At 42.6% G+C, this 26,579-nt stretch overlaps 1 protein-coding gene across 8 annotated transcripts in view; it reads right to left on the reverse strand.

Annotated features, from left to right (window-relative positions):
* The window catches only part of rtkna (rhotekin a), a 34,505-nt gene extending 9,473 nt beyond the window's left edge, over positions 1-25,032 (reverse strand). For 2 of the 8 annotated variants that reach the window (XM_061278176.1, XM_061278181.1), the window contains exon 1: positions 24,652-25,032. In XM_061278176.1, coding sequence (XP_061134160.1) covers positions 24,652-24,762 — 111 coding nt within the window. In that variant the 5' untranslated portion in view covers positions 24,763-25,032. Of the gene's footprint in view, positions 1-3,973; positions 4,380-6,291; positions 6,413-14,215; positions 14,776-24,651 lie in introns of those variants that run through there. The other 6 variants (XM_061278174.1, XM_061278180.1, XM_061278177.1 and 3 more) reach the window with 5 other exon arrangements.
* Between the last annotated feature and the right edge of the window lie 1,547 nt (positions 25,033-26,579).

Genomic DNA, 26,579 nt, shown 5'->3' on the forward strand with positions numbered 1-26,579 from the left:
AATTGTATCTTCTACATTGTATAATTATTTGCTTGCCCCGTGGCTAAGCTTCTGACAAAATTCCAAAACAGAGCTGCTTTTTCCAACGCTCATTGAGAAATCCTAATGCGAGCACCTGGCAGGCCATACTGTCTGGTGGCTGTGAGGCAATTCATCAATTAAGACACGCACACGCGTGTCCAGCATGCCAACAGTGTCTGTGATGCGGCATTATCAGACGATTAGCCGGCTTTTTCGACCAAAGCCAAAGAGAAAGTTGGAGAAGGCAGCATGTACTTGGATTTCTTTTACGCCTGCAGAGAATATCCGCAGGTGGGAAGATACTCGAAAAATCTTCACACAGCCTCCCGCTGAGCTTGTGCTCTTCTCAAACATATCAAATGGACCGAATGGCTGTGATTGACAGCTCTCCTCAGTACAACAAGCCGGTTTGCACCTCTGATAGAAATGTTGAAGGTCTCGCCTAGCCTCGGAGCAATTGCTGCCAAGAGGGGGCGCTGCAGAAAAAAAGGGGATGCTATCATGAGGATCAGCTTGTGGAGGGGGCTACAAAGGGGGGAAAAAAATGGGGGCCGGTTGTCTTCCAAGCCCAACATTTGCCAAGCGATGCACATTTTGAAGAGCTCTAATGAGCGGACGCTTGCAAATCAGCTCGTTGAACTCCCCCTGCCAATTGACAAGCAAGTGCCAAGCTTTTCCACGCTAATTACCTCCGATGCCCTAACTAGCGTTTACAATCCGGCTATCTAGTTAGGCATAGTGCAACATAGTGAAAATAAAATATCTATGTTTCAAATTGTATACAATTGGGCTTTCCCAATCCAAAATGAAGTTCCAAGAATTGCAAGCCTAGCAAAATGGCTCCACAATCCCACTGCACGCAAAACAATACTGAGAGTTGTTGGATAGTACGAGCTACGGAAAAGCAGTCATTTATTCCAAGTCTCTTTTTCTAGCCAAAGGCCCCGGCAGTTTTCAAGCTGCTTTTATTGCGCTCCATAATTCATAACTGTTAGTACCGTTGCCTTATTTAGAACATACGGCCACATGTGTTAGGAAGCACATGTGCCCCCCCAAGTGAGAGCAGCTATGCTGATGCTTTTGTCTGGCAGGAAGGTGAACGGAGCCAAAGACGCGCCATAATGACAGAGCGGCGTACCTTGCCAAGCTAGGCTTGTGTGTGTGTGTGTGTGTGTTTGACTCACTATCGACTTGCCCTGGAGTCAAAGTAGGCAATTAGAATATTCATGAAGCCGGACTTTGAGATGCACTTGAGTGACCCTTTTAATAGGTGAATATTCAGGCTCTACTGTAAGTATATGCATTTAGAGAAAAAAAAAATTACAGTTTTTTTCTCCTTGCCAAGAACCTTCAGGTAGAAGAACATTTTTTTTTTACAGATGATAAAGCTGAAGAGCATTACTGCAAAAGGTTGGAGGGCTGACATCAATTAAAAGCAGAAAAGTAAAAGGATGAATTATTGACACACGTGAAGAACACGTGTAACCTGAGAGAATTATCGAACCCTTTTTCCACTCTCCGCCACTTAGGAGCCCGGAGAGCCTGCTCTGATTACTGATGCTCCAGATTCAATCCGAACAATGCCATGTTGGCCTAATTGCTCCGAAAGCAACACTTTGTAACATTTCTCAAAATCAAGCATCACAGACGAGAGGTCAAAGGTGACATTTGTGTGATAATAAAAAGCTGCAGTGCTAGAATTTGATCACGTGAGCAGCACGAGATTCACGTGGCCGGGCGTGACTCCGCACGCTTCTTGCGGCTCTGCGCATATCGCTAACACAAAGGTAATTCCGCTGAGCCAACAGGAGCTGTTGGTCACATAGCTTGGTGTAGATAAGTGGCAGTTGAGCGTCTGCTTGCCCTGATAAACGAGCTATCGAGTCAAACCGTGGTCGGTTCTGATCCGCTGCAGACAGATAACCAACCGCGCCGGTTTGTCGCTCCCGCGGCCGCCTCGTTATCGCTCCTCGGCCAAAATGGACTTCTGTCTTTTTTGCACGCGGTCAACATTTGCTTTAAGGCTAATGAGGACAATCCGAAATCATACACTCAGTTTGCGTTAGGGAAATAATGCTTCTTTTTTTTTAACAATTAAATAATGAACTCTAAAGATGAAATGATCTTCCTCTTAATTAATTATTGTTTGGATAAAAGAAAGAAAGCAGAAGAGGAAGACAGAAGAGGCCGGGGGCTCCGCGTTAAACCCGTTCACATTCCTATAATTAAAAAAAAAAAAAAATCAACTCCAGCCTCGAGCGGCTGTAAACAAATGCTCCAAAAAAAGATACAACAGTAAAAACAAGTTGGATATATTGATAGTAGAAAAAAACAGCTTTCATGAAACAATAGAGTAAGGCAGTTTGTTTATTTATTGATTGATTTATTGATTTATTGATTTATTGATTTATTGATTTATTGATTTATTTATTTATTTATTTATTTATTTATTTATTTATTTATCTATTTATCTATTTATCTATTTATCTATTTATCTATTTATTTATTTATTTATTTATTGTTTTCCCTCAGAGGAAAAGGCTGGATGTCTCCGAGTGACTGTAATTGTTTAAAAAAAATTTTTTGGGGAGGGGGGGGGGGTTGCGCAACCTCTACATTAAATTCCAACACAGTGTTCCGCTTCTCCTTCAGAAATATGCCAATGGAATAGCGTTGCCCGGCAACCCCTCACCTCTCCTCCAAGAATCGCTCGGGGTTTACGACAGAAGCTGTACGTACTGTATATTAAAGAGAAAAAAATTGACCTCCACTGCATCCAGAAAAAAATAGAAAACTTGCATCCACGTGGTTGCAGCAGGGGGAGGGACATGACACTCCCGATATTTATCTCCATCGCTATCTGAAGAGGAGCGGCTGAAGAGGCAGCGAGCGGTTATTGATTGTAAGCGGATTCCATTCTGGCTCCTGCCGCGCTTGCAGAATTTGCAGACACAATGAAAAGCAGCCTTCAAGTAAATTGCAGTCATGGCTTAATGCAATCAAGTGGCGCAGACCTCAAGTGTTGTCGCATCAAAAAGACGAGACCTTGTGGCACATGGGTGACCTTTTCACCACAAATGAGCCAGCATGCTTGTGGTTGGAACACACGCAGCTGCATTCCGGGAATAGAAAGAGCACATGTCAACCTCGGACAATTTACGGCTAATGCTGATGGACGTGGACTTTAAAAAGCGACAGGAGACGATCGTGTTCTCAACTCTGAGCTCCCGGTCGCTGGCACCCACGTCACTCACCGGACCGGGCCCCCAATTTTACAAACGCAACGGGGGATATTACAAATAAATTCCCAGATACTTCTGATTTTAATCGGTGACAGACAAATGCTAATTAGGAGGTGCCACAAGTACACTCAGACATTTCAGAGGCCCCTTTAAGGAATTCACTTGACGCCTGTAAGTTCAGACGTTAGAAAATGGATTCCAGCGTAACAAGCTTTTCCACATGACACCATCGTTGTTTTTGTTCGGGAAAATGCATGTTAAGCGGTGCACGGAAGCAAAACGACAGCGCTGGCCCACATGCTGTTCATGCATCACTCAGATAAGTCATGTGTTGACTTATACTTAGACATGTAGGCGAACCAAAAGTATTCAAAGAATTGGTGCACATTTGCAGCTACTGGCTTGGCACATGACACGGCATCATCATTATTGCAGAAGTGAATCAACGAGTACCAATTTGGAAAGTGTAAAAATATTGCAATGAAAAAACTTGTGTGTATTCACACATGGTGTGAAGAGGATGCACGCTTGAGCGTGGCAGCAGTGTCAAAGTTGGCCGAGCGCCTAATTACTAATGAGGAGGTTGACCCAAACGCGGCACGGGCAGTCCACGCAGCGTGTGACGTGGTCGATGACAAGTGACGGATATTTTCCACGCAGCCAGCAGCAGTGGAACTCTTTGTCAAGGAATAAGAAAGGCAGAAGCTTACCGCTTGGTCGTTCGTGTCGTTCATGGCGCTTTACGCAACAAACGTCCCGCGTGCACAGCGTGGAAATAACTCGGATGTCCGTTTTGTAGAAAGCACAGCAAGGGAAGGGAGGAATCTTAAGTACTCATTCAAATCCGTCGGTGAGCTCCTAAGTCGTTACGGATCCCCAAATTCCACGCACTCGCTCATTTGCGTAAAAAGGCGCTCCATCGTGCGGCTCGTCCTCTGCGCCGACATCGTGCTTGCGCAAGTCCCAACCGTTCCTCGCTTCCGTCCTGACTCCCCCCACTCTGTCTTTCTTTCCCTCACACACATTCACACGCGCAAAAGCGGCAGCAGGAGTAATACAAGGGGGAGGATAAAGAGTGACCGACGGGTGGACCAACCAAGAGGCTTTTCTTGGATGGGCGGGTGTGACTTGTCATTTTCGCCCCTAACCCTCCCCGCTTCTCAGATGCATTCAGGGACAGGCAGAGTTCCTTAAAGGGCGCACCAGGTGTTGGCAGGCAGCACTTGAAAAAGTCTCTCTGCGCCTCTATTTCCCATTCATAAATTCATTGGCTCCTCTTACAACATGGGCGGTCAAAATGTACCCCACGAGAATCTAAATGCATATAAGGGAGCAAAATGATAATTTACTGCCGACACCGCCAGCCCACGTCTGTTATATATTCCCCATTTTATTTTAAGCAGTGACTCAACTTTTTGGGGGGGAAGTATGACGTGTGCTCAATTACCATTTCCTCCATTCTCTGGATTGCTTTAAGTCAATGAAGGTTATATTTGTTCGCTTAAAATGAGTCACTCGTGATTTTGTACAGTTTTGCACCCCCTCCGCCCTTTTTTTTTTTTTTTAAATAACTCATTACTGCCACAGATTGTCCAAGGAAGCCAATGTGATTTTTTTTTTTTTTTTACTAGGAACTGTCAGATGCTCAGACCATAGTCAGAAGGTGCGTTGTCATGGTTGTACTGCCACGACTCTCGCCTCACAGTTTCATTTGCACAGCAGTCCTAGAATTTTCCTGACAGACTTCATCAAATCACAATCAATTAAATGTTAGCACGGTATTCCGACAAGAAGACAAGTTGCACAAATAATAGCACCCCTGGTCTAATTGCTACATAGGCAATGCATGTAATTACTGACAGAGCAGTTAGTCATCCTTCTGGATGAAAATACAAACTGTGATCAGCGTTTGCTCACGGGCTGAACCATGCGAGCGTGCTGCCAAGTCGTTGTGCAACGATGCGCTTGGCCTTGTCAACTGCTGATGCACCATTTGTGGTGCAGTGTTAAGGTTCGAAAACAGCATGGGAAATCTTTGAGTGTGGGAATAAACAGCAGGAATCGGCTGACTTGGAGCTGACCTGGAGGAAATCCACATATCTGAACTGTCACTTCCAAAAACATGGAGACAGTAGTCACACTCGTACGCCGCGAGAGGTTTTACTATCAAAGCCACGCGGTGTTGAGAAACATCGAGAATTGCTGCGAGTTGTTTGTGTCGGAGCGGTGAGATAAGAGATGCGAGCAGATGACATGTAGGAGGGATGAGGATGGAGGAGGAGAGTACATCTCGGCCCTTTGATAACATATCTGTGCACAATGTTCTGGAAGAGTGCAGCAGTACATGATTTAATCATTGTTCTATCATCATGAAAAGCAAATTTGTATGTTGTGTAAAGTTGTGTATATTGTTTTTAATAGGATGGGGAAATCGCTAGCAGCAATATTGGTTAGCTAGTCTGCGTTTGAATCTTCCTCCAAACTCCAAAGGTCAAGTGCTATAGAAAATGGATGAAGCTAAGCTGCACTGTCTTTTGGTGTTCCACAAGGTTCAATTTTAGGACCACTGCTTTTATTCTTTGCTGCTTCTGCATTCTATCTTGAGAAAGCAACGTTTTTTTCCCCCCATTATTCTGCTAATGATGATAATAAGGTCAAATCAGTAGGATAATTAAGTCCAGCAATTTTTTTTCCACCTGTCCATAAACAACTGATAAATAATTTGTAAAGTTGCAGTACAAATCGAAATCTGTTCAACCTATTAAAAAATGATTCCTACTCCTACTACATTCCAACGAAAGCAGACTCAGCTACCAGGAAGCTTTGTCACCCCTGACAAAAACTGCATGAAAAAACTGACAGTGTGCCATCATCCCCATGAGTCAGACAACACCCGGAACCCAAACAAGATGCGGCTTGATAACGTCGGACTTAGAGCTGTAAATATACTGCCGTTAATCGGATTAGGGTTTCATCAGCAGGTAGCTGCTCCGAGCGAGCGAGCGTCCTGAGAACAATTTACACTCACAGTTGAAGGCAGGTGTTGAGGAATAATGCATGCAGCACACAGTGGTGCTATATCTTCTCTTACGAGCATCTGGATGAGGAGGCGTGATGAATGAATGAACACCGTACTCATTCACTGTCTTGACTAGCGTATTTTCCCAGGAGGTGAGGCAATTCCTTGACTCTCCCTCCACTCCAGCCCACAGCCTCCCCCTTCCTCTCCGAGTCCACTGCGTTTCCTATTGAATCACAAACAAGAGAGCACTGCTTCCTCTCAGCAACTGCTGCACACCCTAATGGCCGATTTCTTAACAGCTAATCCCTCTTTCACTGTTTTTTTTCTTCCCCCTCTCCCATTTCTGTGCGTAGTGATAAAATCTTAATTCTAATCATGGCCCACAGGCGTGACTATACTGTAAATAAGCTTAGCCAAATTCACATTTTCGGGTGCCCTCGGGTGCCTTTGTAGACAGAAAAAAAATAAAAATAATGTTTTATTTGGTTTTCAGCAAGTCACCCTTCATGGAAGAAATATGGCAGTAAATAAAAATAATTAGGTTTTGAGAAAGAGGATACATAGTTCAGCATTTGAAGTGCAGTCTTTGTGTGTGTGCAGCCATAATTGATGTTTATTTTAATTTTTTTTTACAATATATACCATCCTCATATCTAGTGTGGCAAATGCAACTATTAATATATATTAACGCAACAAAATATATTTTATGTTTAAATGTATAAAATGTATTTAAATGAGTTAATCATCTGATGATTAAATGTATAAAATGTATTGATGATAAATACCTAAAAAAAAATTGTACTGCATGTACATGATGTACATTTTTTAAAGCTGGTGTGGCTGCCCCCATCTGGACCAACGCGGGTATTGCAACGAGGGTACTGCTTGTTTTCTTTTCACAGTAAAATGATGGATTTCAAAACTCCACCTGTTCAAAAAAAGAACATTTCATCCATGTATAAAACACACCATGTGGCAACAGTCATGATGTCTCGTAATAGGGGTCACAGGCTCTCTGTCTTAACCAATCAAATCGAGCCAAGCTCCTCCTTGTAACCAATGGACACAGGAGCCGACCGGATACCCAGATGGATTAACCTTTCCATCACCTAGTAATGACAGGATTATAACGCATACAGTGTCCCGGCACCTGTTGGCTTTCAGGTTGGAGGAGGAGGCTGCAAGGAGATGACATAACGGGGTCACCGCGTTTTCGATGTTACATGACATCAGCCAGCTGGACCTCATCTTGCTGAATCGGGGAGGTTAAGCAATGCCACAACAAGAGGCCCCTTTCAACATGTCTCCCTCGTCATTAAGCCAGAAGCACCCGGGCGGGACCCGCCTCCAAAATGTGGAATTCCCCCATAAAATGCTTGCCTGTGGCACTGAGGCATTTTTCGACAACGCAGTCATGTTGTTTTCTTCACGCCAGCTGCAATGATAAGTCTGTTATAGATACTCGACTTTTGGATCGTTTCAATGCTTTTAACGGGCGAAAATTAAAATGGCCGTCATTACCGGGTCTCCCGTACAGACATGAACGAACAGTATCACGCCATCACTTAATTTTCTGTAGTCTTTCATTTCATTTGAATATAATTTTGAATCATTTTTTATAATATATATGTAATATATTATATTGCATATATATTATATTGCATCTATATATAGAGAAATATATGTAATATATTTACAATATCATTTCTAATTTTTTTAAAAAGGCAGTTATCGTTTTAGCGTATCAGTGCAATGGTTAACTTATTTTAAATATTGAGAATGAAAAAATATTTGATATGTTGCTCACTCCTGCGTTTAAGAAAAGTTTTAGAATGGCCGATAATGAAATGCATATAATAATACTGCACTTGTAGTTATTTCTTAAATTTTTAATTCCATGCCTACCAAGGTGGAAAATACTGTGATTTTCTATCAATGCCAAGTAGCTACCATTAAATGCATTGAATTCAGTGGGTTGTTTTGTGCGTGGCCAGCTTTCCACTAATTGCATTGGATTACTTTCGCTACAAAATCCAAGTTAATCACGACACAAAAAGACTCAAGTGGGACCAGCTCTTTTCTTATCCTCAACCAGAACAGAATGGTACCACGTATGGTCATACAGCAGCGGCCCATATTCTGCACCTGCCAAACACACGCCCACATGCATGCATGCACTAAGTCTTGGCATGATGGTGACGTGACGCATAAATAGAATTGCAACAGTGCCGCTGATGCTGGCTACTGCAGCGGAATGTGCACAATGGCAACGTTTTGATTTAATAACTATTACGGTCGCTTTGTTTTGCGGCGCGGCCAAGGTTTTAAGCGTTCCCCGTGTTGCTGGAAGAGATTTCAGCCAGAATAGAATGAATTCAACTCCCACACGGGTTGCATCGAACCAAATCGATAAGAGCAAATGTAGCAGGCAGCCTCAAGCGCCCATAAGATGAAACTTACGAATGGCGTGCTTCGATGAAGGAAGACGTGTTAGACGTCGGTTGTAAAACAACATATGGCTCTAAATCTTACTTAAGACCGTTTGGATTATTTCCATCCATTTGCGGTTACTAAAGCAAACTGTTGAAATAAAGGCTTGGCATGGAGGAGAGCAGAGAGAGAGGCTTAACAGAAGGTGACGCTGCAGGCTGAGTTTATAAAAATAAAAATAAAAAGTCCAGCCAAAATTGAATTTAGACAGGCAGCCTGCGAGGGAGATGATCAAATGCTTTGTGAGCAGCGGATCGCTTGGAAGGTGCAAGTGTTACTTTTGTCTTCCAATAAGAGCACCTGTCGGGGTATTTTCTCTCGGCGCTGTTGTTTTTCAAAGCAAGTTGGCTCCGGCCTCGCTTCCCGTTCACATAACAGAGCGCCTATTCACACCTCCTAATGGTCGGCGAGCTGGGCCGTGAACTCAAGTCTTACACTTGGGGGGAGCACGGGGTTCTGTGGTGAGCCACAATATTTGGAGTCAGTGGACCAGAGGTTGGTAGGAAGAGAAGCTTACAAGTTTTATTTGACTTGTTGTTCCAAGAACGCAAAGGGTGTGGGCACGATGTGATACAAAGCCGCCTTTCTCCTCAGCACCAAGCGTGGAACGTAGTGCTTCCATACCGACTACTATATGGCGAGGTACGAGCACACGTTTGGAAAATAAATACGGCCATGTGTGTCAGAGCGAAGCATGCGATGGATTTAAAAAGTCTACACACCCCTAGTCGGATGCCAAGCTATTATAATCCATAGTACGGCTCATGGACAAAAAAAAAAAATTGGAGCGGCATAGAAATAAACAACTGATATCATCTGGTTGCAAAAGTGTGCACACCCTCATAACTGGGGTTGTGGATTTGTTCATTAACTCAACTGGATCAAAAAAATGTCGTTTACAAGAGGAGGGATAAAATAAACAAGAGATCATATGGTTGCAAAACTGTGCACACCCTGTGTTGATTTGTTCATTAACTCTCACTAACTGACTGACTCCTGAGTGAGTAGCAGAAAGTACCGGTTTGTTGCTCAAATATTGACTCGCACACAGACGCACAAACACGGGCTCGGTTTAGGAGGAGGTGTTTGATGAAGAGCTTCATTGTAGAGGAATGTGTATTGGCTCAGACATGACTCTGCAACGTGTATCACCAGAGAGCAAGCGCTGTTAGCTTTAGCGCAAACATCCACGGTTGCTAAACAGACTTTAGCTAAGCTAACATGCTGTACAAACACACACGTAGTGTACTTACTCAAACTTTATTTGAACAACCTCCTGCAGAGATTGGAAACCACCTTGACATCTTCACAGCCACGTTCATTCCAATTTCAGCGACCTTGCTGCAATTTGGTGAATGGTCCGCTTTATTTAGGTTTAATTTGAAATTCCCAAATAACTCCTGAACAACGTCTTACCGAACGGACACAAGCCCAAAGACTCAGCTGTTGTTCAAAATGAATTCTACACCAGGTGAGCCGGCGAAGCCGACGTGCTTTGTTTTCCGGTTCCACTACAAACAAGATTAACCTTTGCTGCTACTGGAAATTCATCAACAAGAGATTCATCAGTCTTGCCCCGAGCGCATACTGCCCGCAGACGGGGATTAAATGCTGTCAACTTGACCTTTGGCCTTTCAGGACCTCACATTCACTGAGCACAGGGTTGGGGCACAGAAGCTTAGATCAAACTCCCAATGCAACCGAGAGAAAAGGACACACGGAGAGAATCTCCATGCTACTGGTTACATACATGAAGAAGAGCTAACGCCGACAGATATTTAAAGTTTGTCCAGAATCGCCAGCTATCCGAGTTATGACCGCTGCTGCATTTAGCGTACTGGGAGCGTGTGAGAAGTCAAACATGTGAGACCAGTTAGAAACTCCCACCTAACCCTGCTCTATGATCAGAGGTCAGAGGTTCCCGTCCATCCTTGGCTCAGTCTTTTTCCACGAATGGATTTAAGCTTTATGATTATTTATACGGCAAGCAAAATCGAATGACCCTGACCCTCCACTTTCTCATCTTTTAATATTATTGGACGATTGACATTGTTTCTGGCACCATAAATGCCTCCGATGTTATCAAGACAGGTCTTTGGCTTTGCGCAGTGTTTTTCTTAACTTGCTTTTGTGTCCTAGTTGATATGCTGCAGCCGCGTGGGGTCACTCCAACCCATGAGGTCAACACACACACACAAAGCAGGATTTGACTTCCCCAAACAATGGATGACTTGCAAAATGAGATGATCAGTGTGAATCCTGCTTTTATTACAGGAGCACACTTTCATGACCTTTTTCAAATCCAATGTCGTTATGTAACGCTGCCACTGCACCGATACACATCCAAGGTCAGTTGAGGTGCCAAAATTAGACAACGTGCCCATCTAAGGCCGCCAGGCTTTTAATGAGAGGGCAAGGGGAGAATTAGTCAAGGTGAGAGCAGTATGGCAGGGGGAAGAAACCAGGCGGAAGTTTGATAAAAAACAAAATGTATTCTTGTGCATCCGGCCGTGGTGACAGGAAATGCTGTGTTTAAATCCATTCATGGCCAAGAGTTCAATGCTATCATGATGTCACTCCCAGTGGGAAAGAGTAATTACACAAGACCATTTCCTGCTTCCCATCAGCCGACTCTTGTTTTTGTTTTTGGGGGGGGGGAAAGGGGGTCCTGCATTTTGTGGACATCAGGGCCCCCCTTGCACTTTCCACTCAGGAAGAAGCAATGAAGTGGGAGACTTGTGTGCAAAGAGGAAACAGCATATAATGCCAAGAATGCAGTTATTCCTGCGACGGACCTGTTAAAACGTGAAGAGTCGGTCGGGAAGACGGTGCGTGAAATAACAATGGCTGCTCGCGTGACTCCTGATTGTATGTCTGAAGAATGACTGACATACTTGTTTTCTTAAATTGGATGACAAGTACAGACAAAAAAAAGGCAGGAAAAAAAAAAAGATTAATTAACCACTCTCGATTGTGAACGGAAACCTTTTGAGCGGATCAATAGCCATAAAAGCATATTTCCATTGTTAAAATTATAAAATAAAAAATATAAAAATAAATAATGGACAAGATAACATTTGTCATGAATCGATGAATGGGTGTCAATTTCAATGTAAAAAAAATAATAATAATAATCAACACGCGTACAATAATTTTAAAGGGTTAAAAAAAACACACCATACTTCTTTGTGAGTCATGAAATGACTCATGTGGCGTGAGGATGGATGGGGTGGGCGTAGATTTCAGGTATATACCACCTGAGGGACAATCCCAAACGGCTTCCCGCTGTAATAAAAGCAACTTGTGATGATCCAAGCAGGAGATTTTATGGGAGCAAATAAAGCTCCACAAATTACAGTTAGACAGCAAACTGTACAGCTCGGTCTTACACAAAGAATCCCTGTCTCGTAAACCCACCCAGTCTAGGGCGGGGGGTGGGCACGGGGGAGGGAGGGAGAGCAAACAAGCAAGCGAGTGAGGAAGATGGCAAAGTCGACAATGTGGAAATTGATACTTTTCTCCCAAATAGTGAGGAGACGGGAGATGATTGTTTTTCCACAATCATGTGATGCATTTCTACCCTAATCATTTCCAAACATCATCTTTAAATTAAGACCACTTTAATGTGACAAATGCGGGCCCTGTGTCAAGAACTAATAGGTTTATTAGTGACTGATCAACTTAGGCCAAACAGATCCCATGATCAGTAAATTGCCCCCGAGACAAGGCATAACAAGGTCAGAAGACAGTGGTGCCTAAAGATACGAATGGAATTCATTCCGCGGCAATGACAAAAATGCTACTTTATACTCATTTAAAAAAATAAAGTGAGTTATTGTCGGACTTCTTCCTTCCATTGTATTGCTCCTTCTGGTGTGCATGCCGGGGCCACATGGGGGCAGTTTGAAGAAAGGCTGTAGACTGCAGACTCAGCACTCGTAGTTTCTCAATATGGCAGTGATTTTTTTTCTCAGAGGATAAAAATGATATGCTTACGGGTTTTGTTACATGGTACGTCGACAAGTGTTGCAGCTCCGTTTGTGTTCAGATAGGCATTGTGTAATAGATGCTAATGGTTAGCCTGTGTGCCTAAGGAGTTTCTTATTACCGTAATTTTCGGACTATAAGTCGCGTTTTTTTTCATAGTTTGGGTGGGGGGGGGGGGGGCGACTTATACTCAGGAGCGACTTATATACATATATATGTTTTTTTCACTTTTTTGGGCATTTTATGGCTGGTGCGACTTGTACTCCGGTGCGACTTATAGTCCAAAAATTACGGTATGTGTTAGCAATCAGGTGTTTTATATCTTATTTGTTTCCTAATACAAACTGTCATTTGTTGTTTTCCCACATCAGAGCAAAAAAAATTAAAAATAGACACCTCAATTGGTTTCGTATCTTGAGGCACCAGTGTATAAAAAAAAAAAAAATCATCTTGGTCTGGTGTGCTTTTCAGGTCAGACTCAAGTCTCTTAAAAGATCAAAAAAACACTGTTGCACATCTGCACCACAGACTTGCTTTCAACAATCATGCCCCCCCCCCCCCCCCAAACCGAAAAAAAAAAAAAAACAAGCCAATGCCAACTGATAAGAAAGAAACCATTTAGCATCTTTTAAAAGTAAAGACAGAGATTGTTTGTTTGTGTACTCATGTTACTGGCAGCCTGGCATAACTCCTTCCTCTATCCCAACACAATGCGCAACACACACAGTTAAACACGTGTGGACAGGCGCTCCCAGAGGACCCCCATGAGGCCCGAAATGTGCAGCTGTGCACTGCGTGTGAACCCCGAGAGGATGGATGGATGGCATGCGCAATGTTGCTCGCGCTATAACGTGCGTGCGCGCCAGCATGACTACACAACCATTGCGCCGACTCGACAACACCAAGGCGCAGCTGCAGGCTCAACGGGCCACCGAAGGGGATGATGCACTGTCCTCTGAAAATAGATTTCGGCTGTCATTGAGCTGGCTCATAAGCAAGCTGGGAGGTCAATAAAAACTCACACACACAACTGTGGTTCGTAACTCATGTGAAGAAGAAGCCTACAAAAGACACATTAATGGGTGGTTGAGGAAAAGTGAGTTGTAGTTCACAAAGCTTGTTTATATTTTCTGTTGGGCTGAGACATTGGGGGCTAAAAAAAAGTATTACGAGAGTTCGACACCGCCACGGAGAATTATTCCGCATTATGCAGAAAAATAAATAAAATCAAAGTAATTACAAACAGCTTTTACATGTGTGAGAGCAATCTGATTTTAATTGATGTTTGATCTGGATTAATGTCTTGTTACTAAATCATGTTACTAAAGATCAGAAACAGCTGTCAGTGTGATGCAGTGCAGTTCCACACTACATTGCAATAATAAAAATATTCTTCCAACTAATATCTCTCAAATCGAACTGCAGAATACGAAATAGTCATATAACTTTTTACCTGCAAACTGAGAGCAATCTGCCGGATGTACATCATATTCAGGTCCTCCAATATCCACAGTTTTTCCTCCATGTTTGTCAGTTTATCAAGCGGCATCCTTTAGGTAGAGACAGATCCAGAAGTTTGTCTTTTTTTTTTTTTTTAAACCACCGAGATCGTGACGTCACATCATTGGAATATCACTCTGACAGGTACCAGACCCAAGACAACTCCACAAAGACGTGCGCGTTGACAGCAACCCGGTGCGTAAAAGCGATGCGTAAAAACTTGGAGCGGCTGATCCAAAAACGCCAACGGGGTGACGAGATGCTCCCGCAACTCATCCGCGTGTTGTTCACCTCCTCCAAGTTTTGCACAATGATCCACCCAAGGCGCCCCGCGGTCACCACCCAATCGGGAAAGAATGGCGCCTTTGAAAATGCATCTCTCTCCTCCTTTGTGCGCCACTGTCACGATTGTCAATGCGAGAGGGTGTCCTGGGCGAAGACAAGAGAACTCTTGACAAAAAGGCCATCGCCTCTGCGGGAGTGACCGGCACAACTGGCCCAGTGTGCGCCTTCCTCTCCTTGTAACCCCCACGCCCCCCCCCTCCCCTCCCCTAAATTAACCCCTACGACGCGCCTGTCTGGAGATAGCCATGATTTCAAAAATAATTTTCAAAAAACACAAACGGGGAAACGTAAAGTGAGCGCACTGCAAATACCTCCACGCCCTTTTAAACAAATAAACAGCAAAATCTATGTTTCGCTCAAGCAGAGCGGGTGGGGAAGGCTTTGTTGTTATTAAAGAGGGAATGAAGTGCTGACAGCTGGCAGTAAACTCAAACATATAGAACGTCAATGGAATAGAAATTAAATTGAAAATGAAGTAAATACAATTCAATTATATATGTATGTGGAGTACCCTTACCATGCAATACAAAAGCGCTCAACCAATCAATCAACATTATTTATATGGATGCACGGAAAAAATACGATTTTATTATGTATTGCACATAAAATCTTTGCTAAATAAACCCAAAAAGTACTCCAACTTTAAATACAACAGAACCCTACTTAGTGATTTGTTTACTTTCCGATACAGGAAACTGTCTACTAGCACCCTCTGTTGGTGGAAGATTGACACTGCACTGCAGTCAATGACATTTTCAATATTAAGAATTAGGGGCACGTTTCATCCGATGTGACAAAGAGAAAAAGCGTGGGAGACTGAAAGTATTGTCATGCTTGCTGACATATTGATAGTTATAAGTATAATCCGACGCACACAGCTTGAAGCCTTTGTCCTTCGTGGCAGCTGACGAAGAGGAATTTGCTTCAACGATACGACTCGCGTCCTTCGGTGCAATTTTTTTTGTCTCTCATGAGATTATTCTGATGAATGCGGTCATTTTGCTCGGAGACAAACGCAGCGGGAATAATTGCGCCGGCTGATTTGTTGCAACGGAATTCTCTTCTGCATGCCCTCAAAATGTCAGTTAAGATTGAGGAATATTAGAAGACTGTTTTTTATTTTGAAACAACTGCACAGATGAATGTATATATCAGTGGGTCACGAGGATTTCGCCAAGGTCCCATGCATATTTTACATGGCATCACCCCAGTGTTAAAGAGCGCTTCAATCATTTATCATAGCCTTTTAAATATTGATTTAATGTCACCTCAAGAGCCATATCCAACATCCACGGCCCTCCATCTGATCCGGTGTTCCACATTGCAAACACACTGAGACGTCAAGGAGTTGTTTTTGCAGGAAGAAATATGTCACCTCAAAGCCAAGGCCTGTTTCCTTTCTGGCCCGCAGATTCCCCCCGCAAAAAAAAAAAAAATCTTTAAATCCACACCATGTGCCTTTCAACTGTTCAATTTACAGCTCCTGTCACAAATGCAAAGGGAACCTGCGTGCTACAGCAGCCATGCAGATGGTGTGCTTTGGACGTGGGCGATACCGAGCACGTGCAAGAAAAGCGGAATTGCATATTTGTCTGAAAATCCTTCATTAAAGCACGCATTCGGTGGTCACATGATGGTGGAGCAGCCTTTCACTCATCATGCCGGACCTTTAGATGACCTACCAACGCACGGCCATACACTTTTACAGAGTCAGACAATCAAAACAAAAGGAGCTTTAAAAGCCTTTTGAGTGGTGAGGAGGAGAGCCAGCCGTGCCGGTAGCAAAGCCGGCCGGGGTCATTTCCCCGAGGAAAGCCTCCGCCCTACTCACTTTAAATCAACCCCAGCTAATGTGTCACAGACATCAACATACACACACTAAGAGCAAGAGATTTATTGTTCTTGAGGTCGAAAGAGAAATAGTTGACTTGACCGTTACGAAGGACGGGATTTGGATGCTTTTTGGAACGTGCCAAGGAATGTGCTGGAGAATGTTTTTTTTTTTTTTTTTTTAGGGGGGGTATGGAATTGGACCCCATTTAACAGCTTCCATTCTTCTGGGAAAACATTGAAGAAGATTTGGAAGTGCATCTGTGGGACATCCAGAATTTGTGGCTCGTTCTTGCAATCTCTGGTGTGTGAGGGGGGAGAGGAAGGTCATCCTTGCAAAAAATTTGGAAGCATAGGGTTGCAAAGTGGCAAGTGAAAGGCGAGGCTACCACGCAAGTTAATGTTAGCGCTTTTATTTTTAGCAGTGTGCGCTCACATGATATGCATGCTACAATGTCGGATCAGATAAACCGTTGAGTGACCCGCAGCGGTTTGAGTTACTCATGTAGAATCGACTCAGCAAACAGATCTGGACCAGTTCCGAGTTTGAGACTATAAGGCGCACCTAAAAACCTAAAATTTTCTGAAAAGCCGACAGTGCGCCTTATAGTCCAGTGCGCCTTATATATAGACCAAATTCCTGAATTGAAACTGGCCCGAAGCATTGTGTCATGAAATCAATCACAAGTGGCCCGCTGAAGACTATGAATCATGAATCAAAAAGACTATGGATCATTATTTTGTGATTATAAAGTCATTTGTTGCGTCTGAAGTTGAAATAAAAAAGATAAACTGGAGAATGATTTGATTTGGATTAAAAATCTGACATGATGCATTAAGGGTGCGCCTTATAGTCCAGTGCGCCTTATAGTCCGGAAAATACGGTAATCAATTCATTTTGACAGCTCTATTTTTTTATTTTTTATAGCACACTAACTTTAAAGACTACCTTGAGTTGTTAGTACATGAGCCTCACAGGTCTGAGTTTGGAGATTTGAATCGGAGCTACAACCTTCCCGTGTGGAGTTTGCATGTTCTCCCCGTCCCTGCGTGGAAATTACAAGATGTTTGTAGTAGCAGAACATAGGAGCCCAAACTTAACAGGCCCCCTAATCACAATAAATACGGAATACTGACTGTTATCTTGACCCGATTTGAAGACCAAACGTCGCCCACTCACTGAAACGCACATAAACAATTACCCTTGAATACACACAAAGGAGAAACACACCTAAACGCTGTGGGAAGCATCTGGAAGAATCAGGGGCCTCTTTTGGCATTTCCCACACTTCGACTTTACTCTCACTATACATGTGATATTTGTTTCCTCCAGCAAAGTTTGTTATTTTAAAGCGTGAAGCGTGTCTGAAAGGTAACACCCTTTGTCCTCCCAAAAAAAAAAGAAAAAAAAGATTGTAACAGGTTTTCAATTCCACAGTCACGGCTGGGCCCGGTGACAGCGGCGAGTGATGAGCCGTAAAAGCAGACGTATCATGGAGAAATCCTCCTGGAGGTCAGTCCTTGGTTACGCCGCGTGAAGAAAAGACCTGCGCCGACGGCATGGTGGTCATAAGTCTGTCACCGTGACAACATAAATCTCATCCGCAGCCCACCTTGTTATTAGGTGTATGAGTTCCACTCTCTGATCTGGCTTCTAATTTACCTTCGCATGGAAAAGGAGGGCGAGTCATGTTGGAAATTCTACTCGATCCCAGACGCACAAATCATTCAAGAAGTCTGGATTCATCTAAAAAGGAATTCCATGTCAGCATCAGCAGGTTGGGGGCGGAACTTGGCTCTCGACAGATGCAGCGGTTCATTTATCTCCATTAAATTGCCGAGGCCCATCTGAGCAGTTTTATGTTGATTTGAGGGAAAGCATTCCATCAATTTTGGACTGCTTAGATTTTAGACTCACAAACATCAAAACTCCACAAAAGAAGACCAAAGCCAGCCTTAACCTAAGAACTGTCACGTATTTTCCATGTTGCCTTAGTTAAACCATAAAAAATATTCATTTATGGTTGCATGATGAAAACAAACTGGAGCTCCGTAAAAGTGCCAAAGAACTTAAAGGAGGGCAAACCTTCAACTCTGGTAGGACTAAAATAGAGCAATGGCGCCCTCTGTTGGACATGACTAAAGAAACAACAACTTGTTCAATAAATAAATAAATAAATAAATAAATAAATAAATAAATAAATAAATAAATAAATAAATAAATAAATAAATAAATAAATAAATAAATAAATAAATAAATAAATAAATAAATAAATAAATAAATAAATAAATAAATAAATAAATAAATAAATAAATGAATGAATGAATGAATAAATGACGTTATACAAATATAACATGAATTTGAATCTTCATTTTAGGACATTTTGGACAGTTTGCTAGAACTCATTTGCTATTCCAACATAAAAAGTCTTCCCAGTAGGAGACATGGTCAAGTCATTGCTGAAAATGCTGATGCATGATATATTTAACACATCGGGGGCTGAATCCGCTTTGGTTGGAGCCATCCATCAGAGAAACCATCATGTGTAAAAGTCATTAAAACAGATCACTTCCACATTCCGCTGACAACGTTTTGTCCAATGTTGTCACGCGGAAACATGCTTTCCGCCTGTGGGTGATCATGTTGATGAAGCAAGAAAAAAGATGGAGGGATAAAACCAAAAAGACAGAACAGAGTAGTCTTCTCTGACAGCGTGGAGGTGAAGACAAAAGAGGACTTCCCAAGTGTTCGGGAAAGTGGGTTAGCACTTTGGAGGGTGGGATGTGGAGGGGGGGGGGGGGTATTTAACTTAGCATCAGGGGACCTGAGGCTCAAAGCAGAAGATTGTCCCACATAATGCAAGCCTCCAAGGGATAGTACAGGTTGACAGGAAATGAATGTGGAAGGATGTGAATGATGAGCAGCCATAACATCAGGGGGACGCCTGAGATTCAACACAAGAACTGGACCAAAAAAGTCTCCTTTTACAAAGACAATAATGTCGTCAAAGGTTACCCAACTCAACTTACCCCTATGAATCAAATGCTCCAGGCTCTTGCAGGAGATTGTGTTCAACTCTGTCTTACTATATAGCGGGCATAGACAGTGCTGAATTCCTGGAGCATGACAGCCATTTCAAAGTCTTATTAACATCACGGTGTCGGGTGAGACTGTTGCGCAACCTGCACAGTACGCCACCAGGGCGCTTCATCACTGTCTGAATGCGAGAGTGAGCGCGAGGCTGACACAAGCAACAGATGCAATGAATGACTAATCGGAGTTGGGATGGCAAAAGATAAAGATGGAGGAGCGTGTAGCAACAGATGGTTAAATGTGACTCACAGCTGCGACTATGCTGATGCGGGATCTTTCTTTCAATGGACATGCTAGTCTGTGTATGACTGGACTCGCAAAGAAACTAGACGTAGACATCTATGACCGTATTCACATGGAAAAAAAAAGTGTATGACTTAAAACAGCGAAAAGCATTGGCGGAGTTAGAGGGGGGCCCGTGAGGGCACGCATCCCCCCCAAATATGGTTGAACCCAGACAAACGATAATTGATTTTTACAGATTTTTTTTCTCTCCAGGTTTTCGCCTCTTCTACATAGAGAACATGTAATAAAAATGTATACCGTAATTTTCGGACTATAAGTCGCGTTTTTTTTCATAGTTTGGGGGGCGACTTATACTCAGGAGCGACTTATATACATATATATGGGTTTTTTTTCACTCTTTGGGGCATTTTATGGCTGGTGCGGCTTATAGTCCGAAAATTACGGTAATCATTTTTCCCCCTCCTTGGAAGCAGCTTTAAAGTCAAAAGACAAAAATTCTAGCTCCACCATTAGTGACAAGGTCACTCATCAATCGCAAGATGAAAACATGATTAAACAAAGACAGATGCCGAGAGTGCGTGTGCTTATTTGCGCCCCCGCAAACAAGTGAACTCATTTTCAGTCAGTATGTACAGATGCAAATGTAGATTGAAGGTGAGTGTCGCATTGCAACAAGGACATTACCAGTGGTGTGTGAAATTCTTACAAAGTGATCCATTATGCATCATAGCGAGTATTTTTTTTCCGTTGGAATTTGGCATTGAAACAAATAAAATCTTTTGAATGAACCATGTTGTGTTTTGAAACAACCAATTCATTTCTATGCTTAGTAGGTTGGACATGGCTGATTTGTTCTCATGGCTTGAAGGAAGTGAAAAAACAGACGATTAAATGTTTTTTTTTTTCTTTACATTTGTGGAAGCACTCATGCAGAGGCAAAGAAGAAATGATGGTCCTACGGCAATATACATGCAGAGTTTGTGTCACTTTATAAAAACATGTTAAACATTTGCTGGCCAGACTGTCCCTCGGCATAGCGAGCGAGCTTCCAAGGATGCGGCCGGTGGAATTTGGTTTTGAATTTTAAGAGTGCTTTTTTTTTTTTTTGGACACATCAACGCACTCCCTGAATTTGACCTGACTCCGGCAAATCTGGAAAGTCGCGCGTGTGTACTCTGGAGCACCTGTTTTGGTATTTTGTGTCGAAGGAAAGCGTTTGAGGCTGGGGGACTTCATTGCTCAGCGGGTACACAGAGTTCCTTTGAGGCACTGAAAGACTATTTTGTCATTCCTTGGACACCACTCTGGCTTCAACTGGCTCACAGTCTAAGGTTCTGCTTTCATTTATTTATTTGCGGCAGAAGCGTTGCCATGGCAACATGGATATGACCTCCCAGCCTCCCTGTAAGTAAGCAAATTAGCATTAGCTAAAAGAAACTGCTACAAGAGTACTACCGTTTTTTTCCATGTATAATGCGCCCCCATGTATAATACGCACCCTAAAAATGGCATGTTGATGCTGGAAAAAAGCCTGTACCCATGTATAATACGCACCCAGATTTTGAGTCCTACTTAAGTCCGTAAACGTAAAATTATTTCAGAAAAAAGATCATCTTTGGGAACAAACTGATGTTATTCTGCCAGTCAGTATCACTGCGCATGCGCTAGCAAACTCGATAGCGAAGAAATGTTTCGGATTTGTGTAGGGTACATTGTGACAGCAAACGAGCAGGTGCTCGGGTTGTGTTCGTATGGAGCGTGTTTGAAGTGAACAGCAGAGAAGAAAGCGCATCCGTAATGGCGGCCTCCGTATCATCTCCGGATAAAAAAAAAACAACAAAAAAAACAAACATGTTTTTACCCATGTATAATGCGCACCCCAGATTTTAGGACAATAAATTAGTTAAATTTTGTGCATTATACATGGAAAAAAACGGTACCCAACTTGGGCCGCAATCGTCGGGGGGATGTTCAGGGTGGAGGAAGCAGCAAAAACCCAAGCACTTGTAAAAGCTTTCGTCGACACACAACTGGCCAACTCAAAGCACTTTTAAAAGCGTTGTGGGCAGAAGGGCGCGCCGTCTCACACGCAGACAGACAAGCCACTTGCAGGCCGTGCAAACTTGGTGCTAACCGCACTGGAGTGGTCTGGTCGGTGAGCGTCACCGAGTTAAAAACATAACAAAGCTTTAAAATAGAGTCTATTCCATGTTCATTATTGTAGTAAGTGTCTTGGGTGGCTTGAGCTGACACAGCAGATTTGAAGAGCGTGAAAAGGCCTTACAAGCGTTTCATTCAAACCAAAATAGACCCGCACACATACCCAGCAGCCAAATTAGACAATATTTGTGTCAGTAACTTTGACAATGTCGGACTTTTAGCTCTATTTGCCTCCAGCCTGCAGCAAAATAGCTAAAAAAAAAAAATCAATGCTCACTGGCTGACTGTCACGGGCTTTTAACCATTTTGCTCCAATCACAGATATCATCGGCGAGTGAACATCAAGCGCATTTAAAGGTCAATTCTGCACGATTGAAGTTGAGTCCTAACAAGAGCTTTTCTCTACAATAACCATCGAATTAAATTGCAGAGCAGTCTTTTTAAACCGACAATGGTTCAGCCTAAAGCGGCACCATCTCAAAGGCACAAATCAAATATCCTTTGACAGTTCACAATTCAGCACAATGTCTTCTCCAGAAGCTCATATAAAAGACTCGGGCGTCCAAATCTGTCTATAATCATGTGAATAACTGGGGCTGCCAAAAAAAAGAGTCCAAGATCATCACATTGAGTGCAGGGGCTCCACAGGGCAGTATGCTCGGCCCATTGCCGATTCCCGGTTTTCTGCTAACTCGTAACGGTAGGCTCGATTAAATACACCCGTTGTGGTGAGTAAGTCGTTTTGATGTCATTTTTTTTTTTGCAGCACGAACATATTGAAGTACATTACCCCTTGACTTTGATCACTCAGCAAAGCGTGAAAATCACATCCTCATCCAATCTTCCTTTAGCAACTCCAGCTTTCCCAGGAAGGGTGTCACATGTGACCTCTGCAGCACATACAGCACGACTTGCGACAGCAGATCAATAAACGATGGAGTGTGCATGACTTCAGGAGGTTAAAGGGTGCTTCTATGCGAGATGAATCCACACAGCCCATAAATAAGCCGAGAGTACAAATGATAGCGTGGCCAAAACACACACAACGGTCAGAGACTCAGTGCTGGAAATAGAGGGACAGAATCGATACCTTATCCTTCCCCATTTTTCGGTATCGCACCATTAATATTCCATAAACTTCAATTTATAGTTCCGACCCCCAAACCACCCTTGCACACACTCCTACACACCATCTTCTTATTATCAGCACCTCAATAACAAACCTCCAACACAGGGTGCTTCTTAAAAGCTTAGAGACTGCAATCTATTTTTTTTTTTTTTTGATGATGATGAATTCAGCAAATTGCGGCTCCTGATCGAAAAAAACACCGCCACCGAAAGGGTAAAGAGTTTTTAGAAAAATCAGTTTGGGGGGGTTAAATTGGAAATCTTTGTGCTCAGCTCTTCACTGCTCAAATACAGTAGCTAACACAAAGCAGATGTTGACAGGGTGGACCGGAAGTGGGATGCGTTCGCATCTGGTGATAAACAGCGGAGTTTTGACCCACTTCTCAAGTCCCCCCCACCCCCCATTACCAAATGCCACAGTGTTACTATCAAACATAGAAAAGCACACGTGGTTTAAGTTGTAATGGAATTTGCAAAAATTGCTGAGGAAAGCTAGAAATGAGTGTAGCATTAAAAATTAAACCCTAATTACTTCTGGTGCAAACAACCCAGCACAATTACATACATTACTAAACCGTTGAGGAATATTAAGCAGAAGTTGGGAAATGAAATTACATTTGAGTTTTTACCGATCCACAACTGGACACCAAAAACACTCAAGTCTCTGTTGGGAAATTATATTGTTTTGCTTAAGGGGAGAAAATGTTAAATACTATAGTAGGGAAGAGTAGTGTAAATAGGAAAGGCAATTAAAATTTTTATCTGACGACAGTGCAGCTCTCGAGTGTAATTAAAGCAAAATAGCCACAAAGCAGAGCTAAATGTACTCGTGTGGACTTCAAAATGAGGTAAAAGAGTGTGCCAAATGAGTCCAACATGAGTGACAGTTAAAGTTAAAGAAATGGAGGAATATTATTTGCGTTTTGTTTCTTAGCAATGCTGCCTGTTCTCACAGGAATTTAGTAGGCCTTCAATCGTTTCAAAAAATACTTTTTTCTTATTAATGCTGACTTTTGTGGAGGCGGGGTCAAAGGAGTAAAAGTACTAATAGTAGTTGTAGATGAAGAAATGAAAGAAGCTAGCAGCGTATAGGTTATGGGATACTAAAATATATTTTCAATTGCTGAGCAGCTCTAGTGGTATGCAAAAGAATGACTGAATTAATCATTCAAACTGTGCATATATGCATATAAATTATCTTTAAAAAAATAATTCATCCAGTAAAATACATTTGCATTTAATTTCACATTGGCAGGACCCTTTAAGATGAAAGTGGCCTGGATGGGCACCCCCTTCTTTGATTGCAACTCTTATTTAACTTTCGTGTATAATACAGACAATAAATATAAATTCAGAACGAAAACTACTGCCCTGTTTGTGATGAACACTTAGGCCCTCTACGTTACTGGATTTTAATATTGGTCGTTATGGCGCTTCTTAGAATAAAATTCGGACAACACAAAAGCATAAAATGATGACAACAAACTGAACAAGAGTACGAAAAACAGTACAGAAGTTCAATAAGTGCAAGAGAGAAGACATAAATAGAGTGTGCGTGTGCTGTGACGTGTTGATGCTTTGCTTACCTGTGTTGTGTTCACGTACAAGCTTTTTCTGAACTTCCCTCGCCGTATCTCCATTTCAAGAGCCGAGCCGCGAGCAACCGTGGCTCGGGTTGTTTGATTCCGACAAAACATACTTGCTGACAACCGCGGGGAGAGTCCGTCAAGAGTTCAATCCGAAAAGCAAACTCCGATCCAGGTGTCGGGTGCCAACACCGGGGAGACCCACGTCGTACCGATGAAGCTTCTTTTTCACAAGCGGAAAGGACTCATCCTTTAAAGTTCCCCCTCTCGGAGAACTTTCCCAAAATGTCGTGTGGTCGTCATGAAGCACCAGACGGAGCCCAAGCCCAAAGTTTGCCCTGCCCCGTCCGTTCACACACACTTCCACCGGTAATGTGAGTGGCCTGCCTGCCCCCTCACAACACAGTCGCCACTGTTCAACTTCTCCAAAGAGAAAGTATACTTGAGGGGAATTGAAAAAATCGCAAATATTTTTTGCATGTAAAAGAATTGAAAAAAAATCTTAAATTGACACACCTGCACGAGTTGGATCAAAACATCCACATTTAAGCGCATTTTTATGTCAGTAACGAAACAAATGCATATTCAGGACATAGTCAAGACTCTTTTTTTTTAATAATTAAACTGTAAACAGACAATTTACATGCCTGTTTACTATACAGCATCTACCGTTTTTTCCGTGTATAATGCGCCCCCATGTATAAGACGCACCCTAAAAATGGCATGTCGATGCTGGAAAAAAGCCTGTACCCATGTATAATACGCACCCAAATTTTGACTCCTACTTAAGTCCGTAAACGTAAAATTATTTCAGAAAAAAGATCATCTTTGGGAACAACCGGATGTTATTCTGCTGGTCAGTATCACTGCGCATGCGCTAGCAAACTCAATAGCGAAGAAATGTTTCGGATTTGTGAAGGTTACATTGTGACAGCAAACGAGCAGGTGAGCAAGCATCTGATACGAGAGCATTGTGTTCGTATGGAGCGTGTTTGAAGTGAACAGCGGAGAAGAAAGCGCATCAGTAATGGCGGCCTCCCTATCATATCTGGATTAAAAAAAAATATATATATATTATTATATAAAAAAAATATATTATTTTTTTTATTTTTTTGTACCCATGTATAATGCGCACCCCAGATTTTAGGACAATAAATTAGTTAAATTTTGCGCATTATACAAGGAAAAAAACGGTATTTACTATTCACTAATGATCTGCCACTGATGCCACTGCCTTACTAAAGAATGTCAAAATGACAATATTTGTAATGCATGGTTCTGTCCATTTTTGAAATGCCATTCCACTACCTGTCATATGTGGCCTTTGTCACCATAGTAAAGACTCAAACGGTTTGGGTTGTGAGCATGGAATGTGACGGCCCATCCTTGGCAACACCAGCTATTTACCGGACCTGCTGTGAGTGGAATTCACGGAGGTCAAAGTGTCACGGAGGATCAGTCACAATGAACCAGAGGCCACATCCACATTGGAACGGAAACCTGCTGGGTAAATGAAAGCCCGCAGGAGGAATGCGTGCATGTTTACCAATCTCACAATAGATCAGATCGACCTAAAACATGTAGATTTACAAAGATGGACCACGAGGTTCTTTCTGGGGCATGTCAGTGCTCCTCAAGCTACATTTGTCCTTTTTGCAGCTTTCCCATCTCAAAAGTAATTATTGCGTCAGGCGAAAATGGGATTCTAGGCCATTCTGTTAAAAGATGGCCACATTGTGACTTTCCTGGTACAATAACAAGATAGATACACGACGAAGAGTTTTCCATCTGTGCCATATCCGGCCTGTCTTTTGCAACATTGATGTGGTATGCTTTGGATCATGAGTTCAATCTTTTCTAATACCGTATTTTCTGGACTATAAGGCGCACCGGACTATAAGGCGCACCTTCAATGAATGGCCCATTTT

The sequence above is a fragment of the Syngnathus typhle genome, linkage group LG5, assembly GCF_033458585.1.
Source record: "Syngnathus typhle isolate RoL2023-S1 ecotype Sweden linkage group LG5, RoL_Styp_1.0, whole genome shotgun sequence".
Taxonomy (NCBI): domain Eukaryota; kingdom Metazoa; phylum Chordata; class Actinopteri; order Syngnathiformes; family Syngnathidae; genus Syngnathus; species Syngnathus typhle.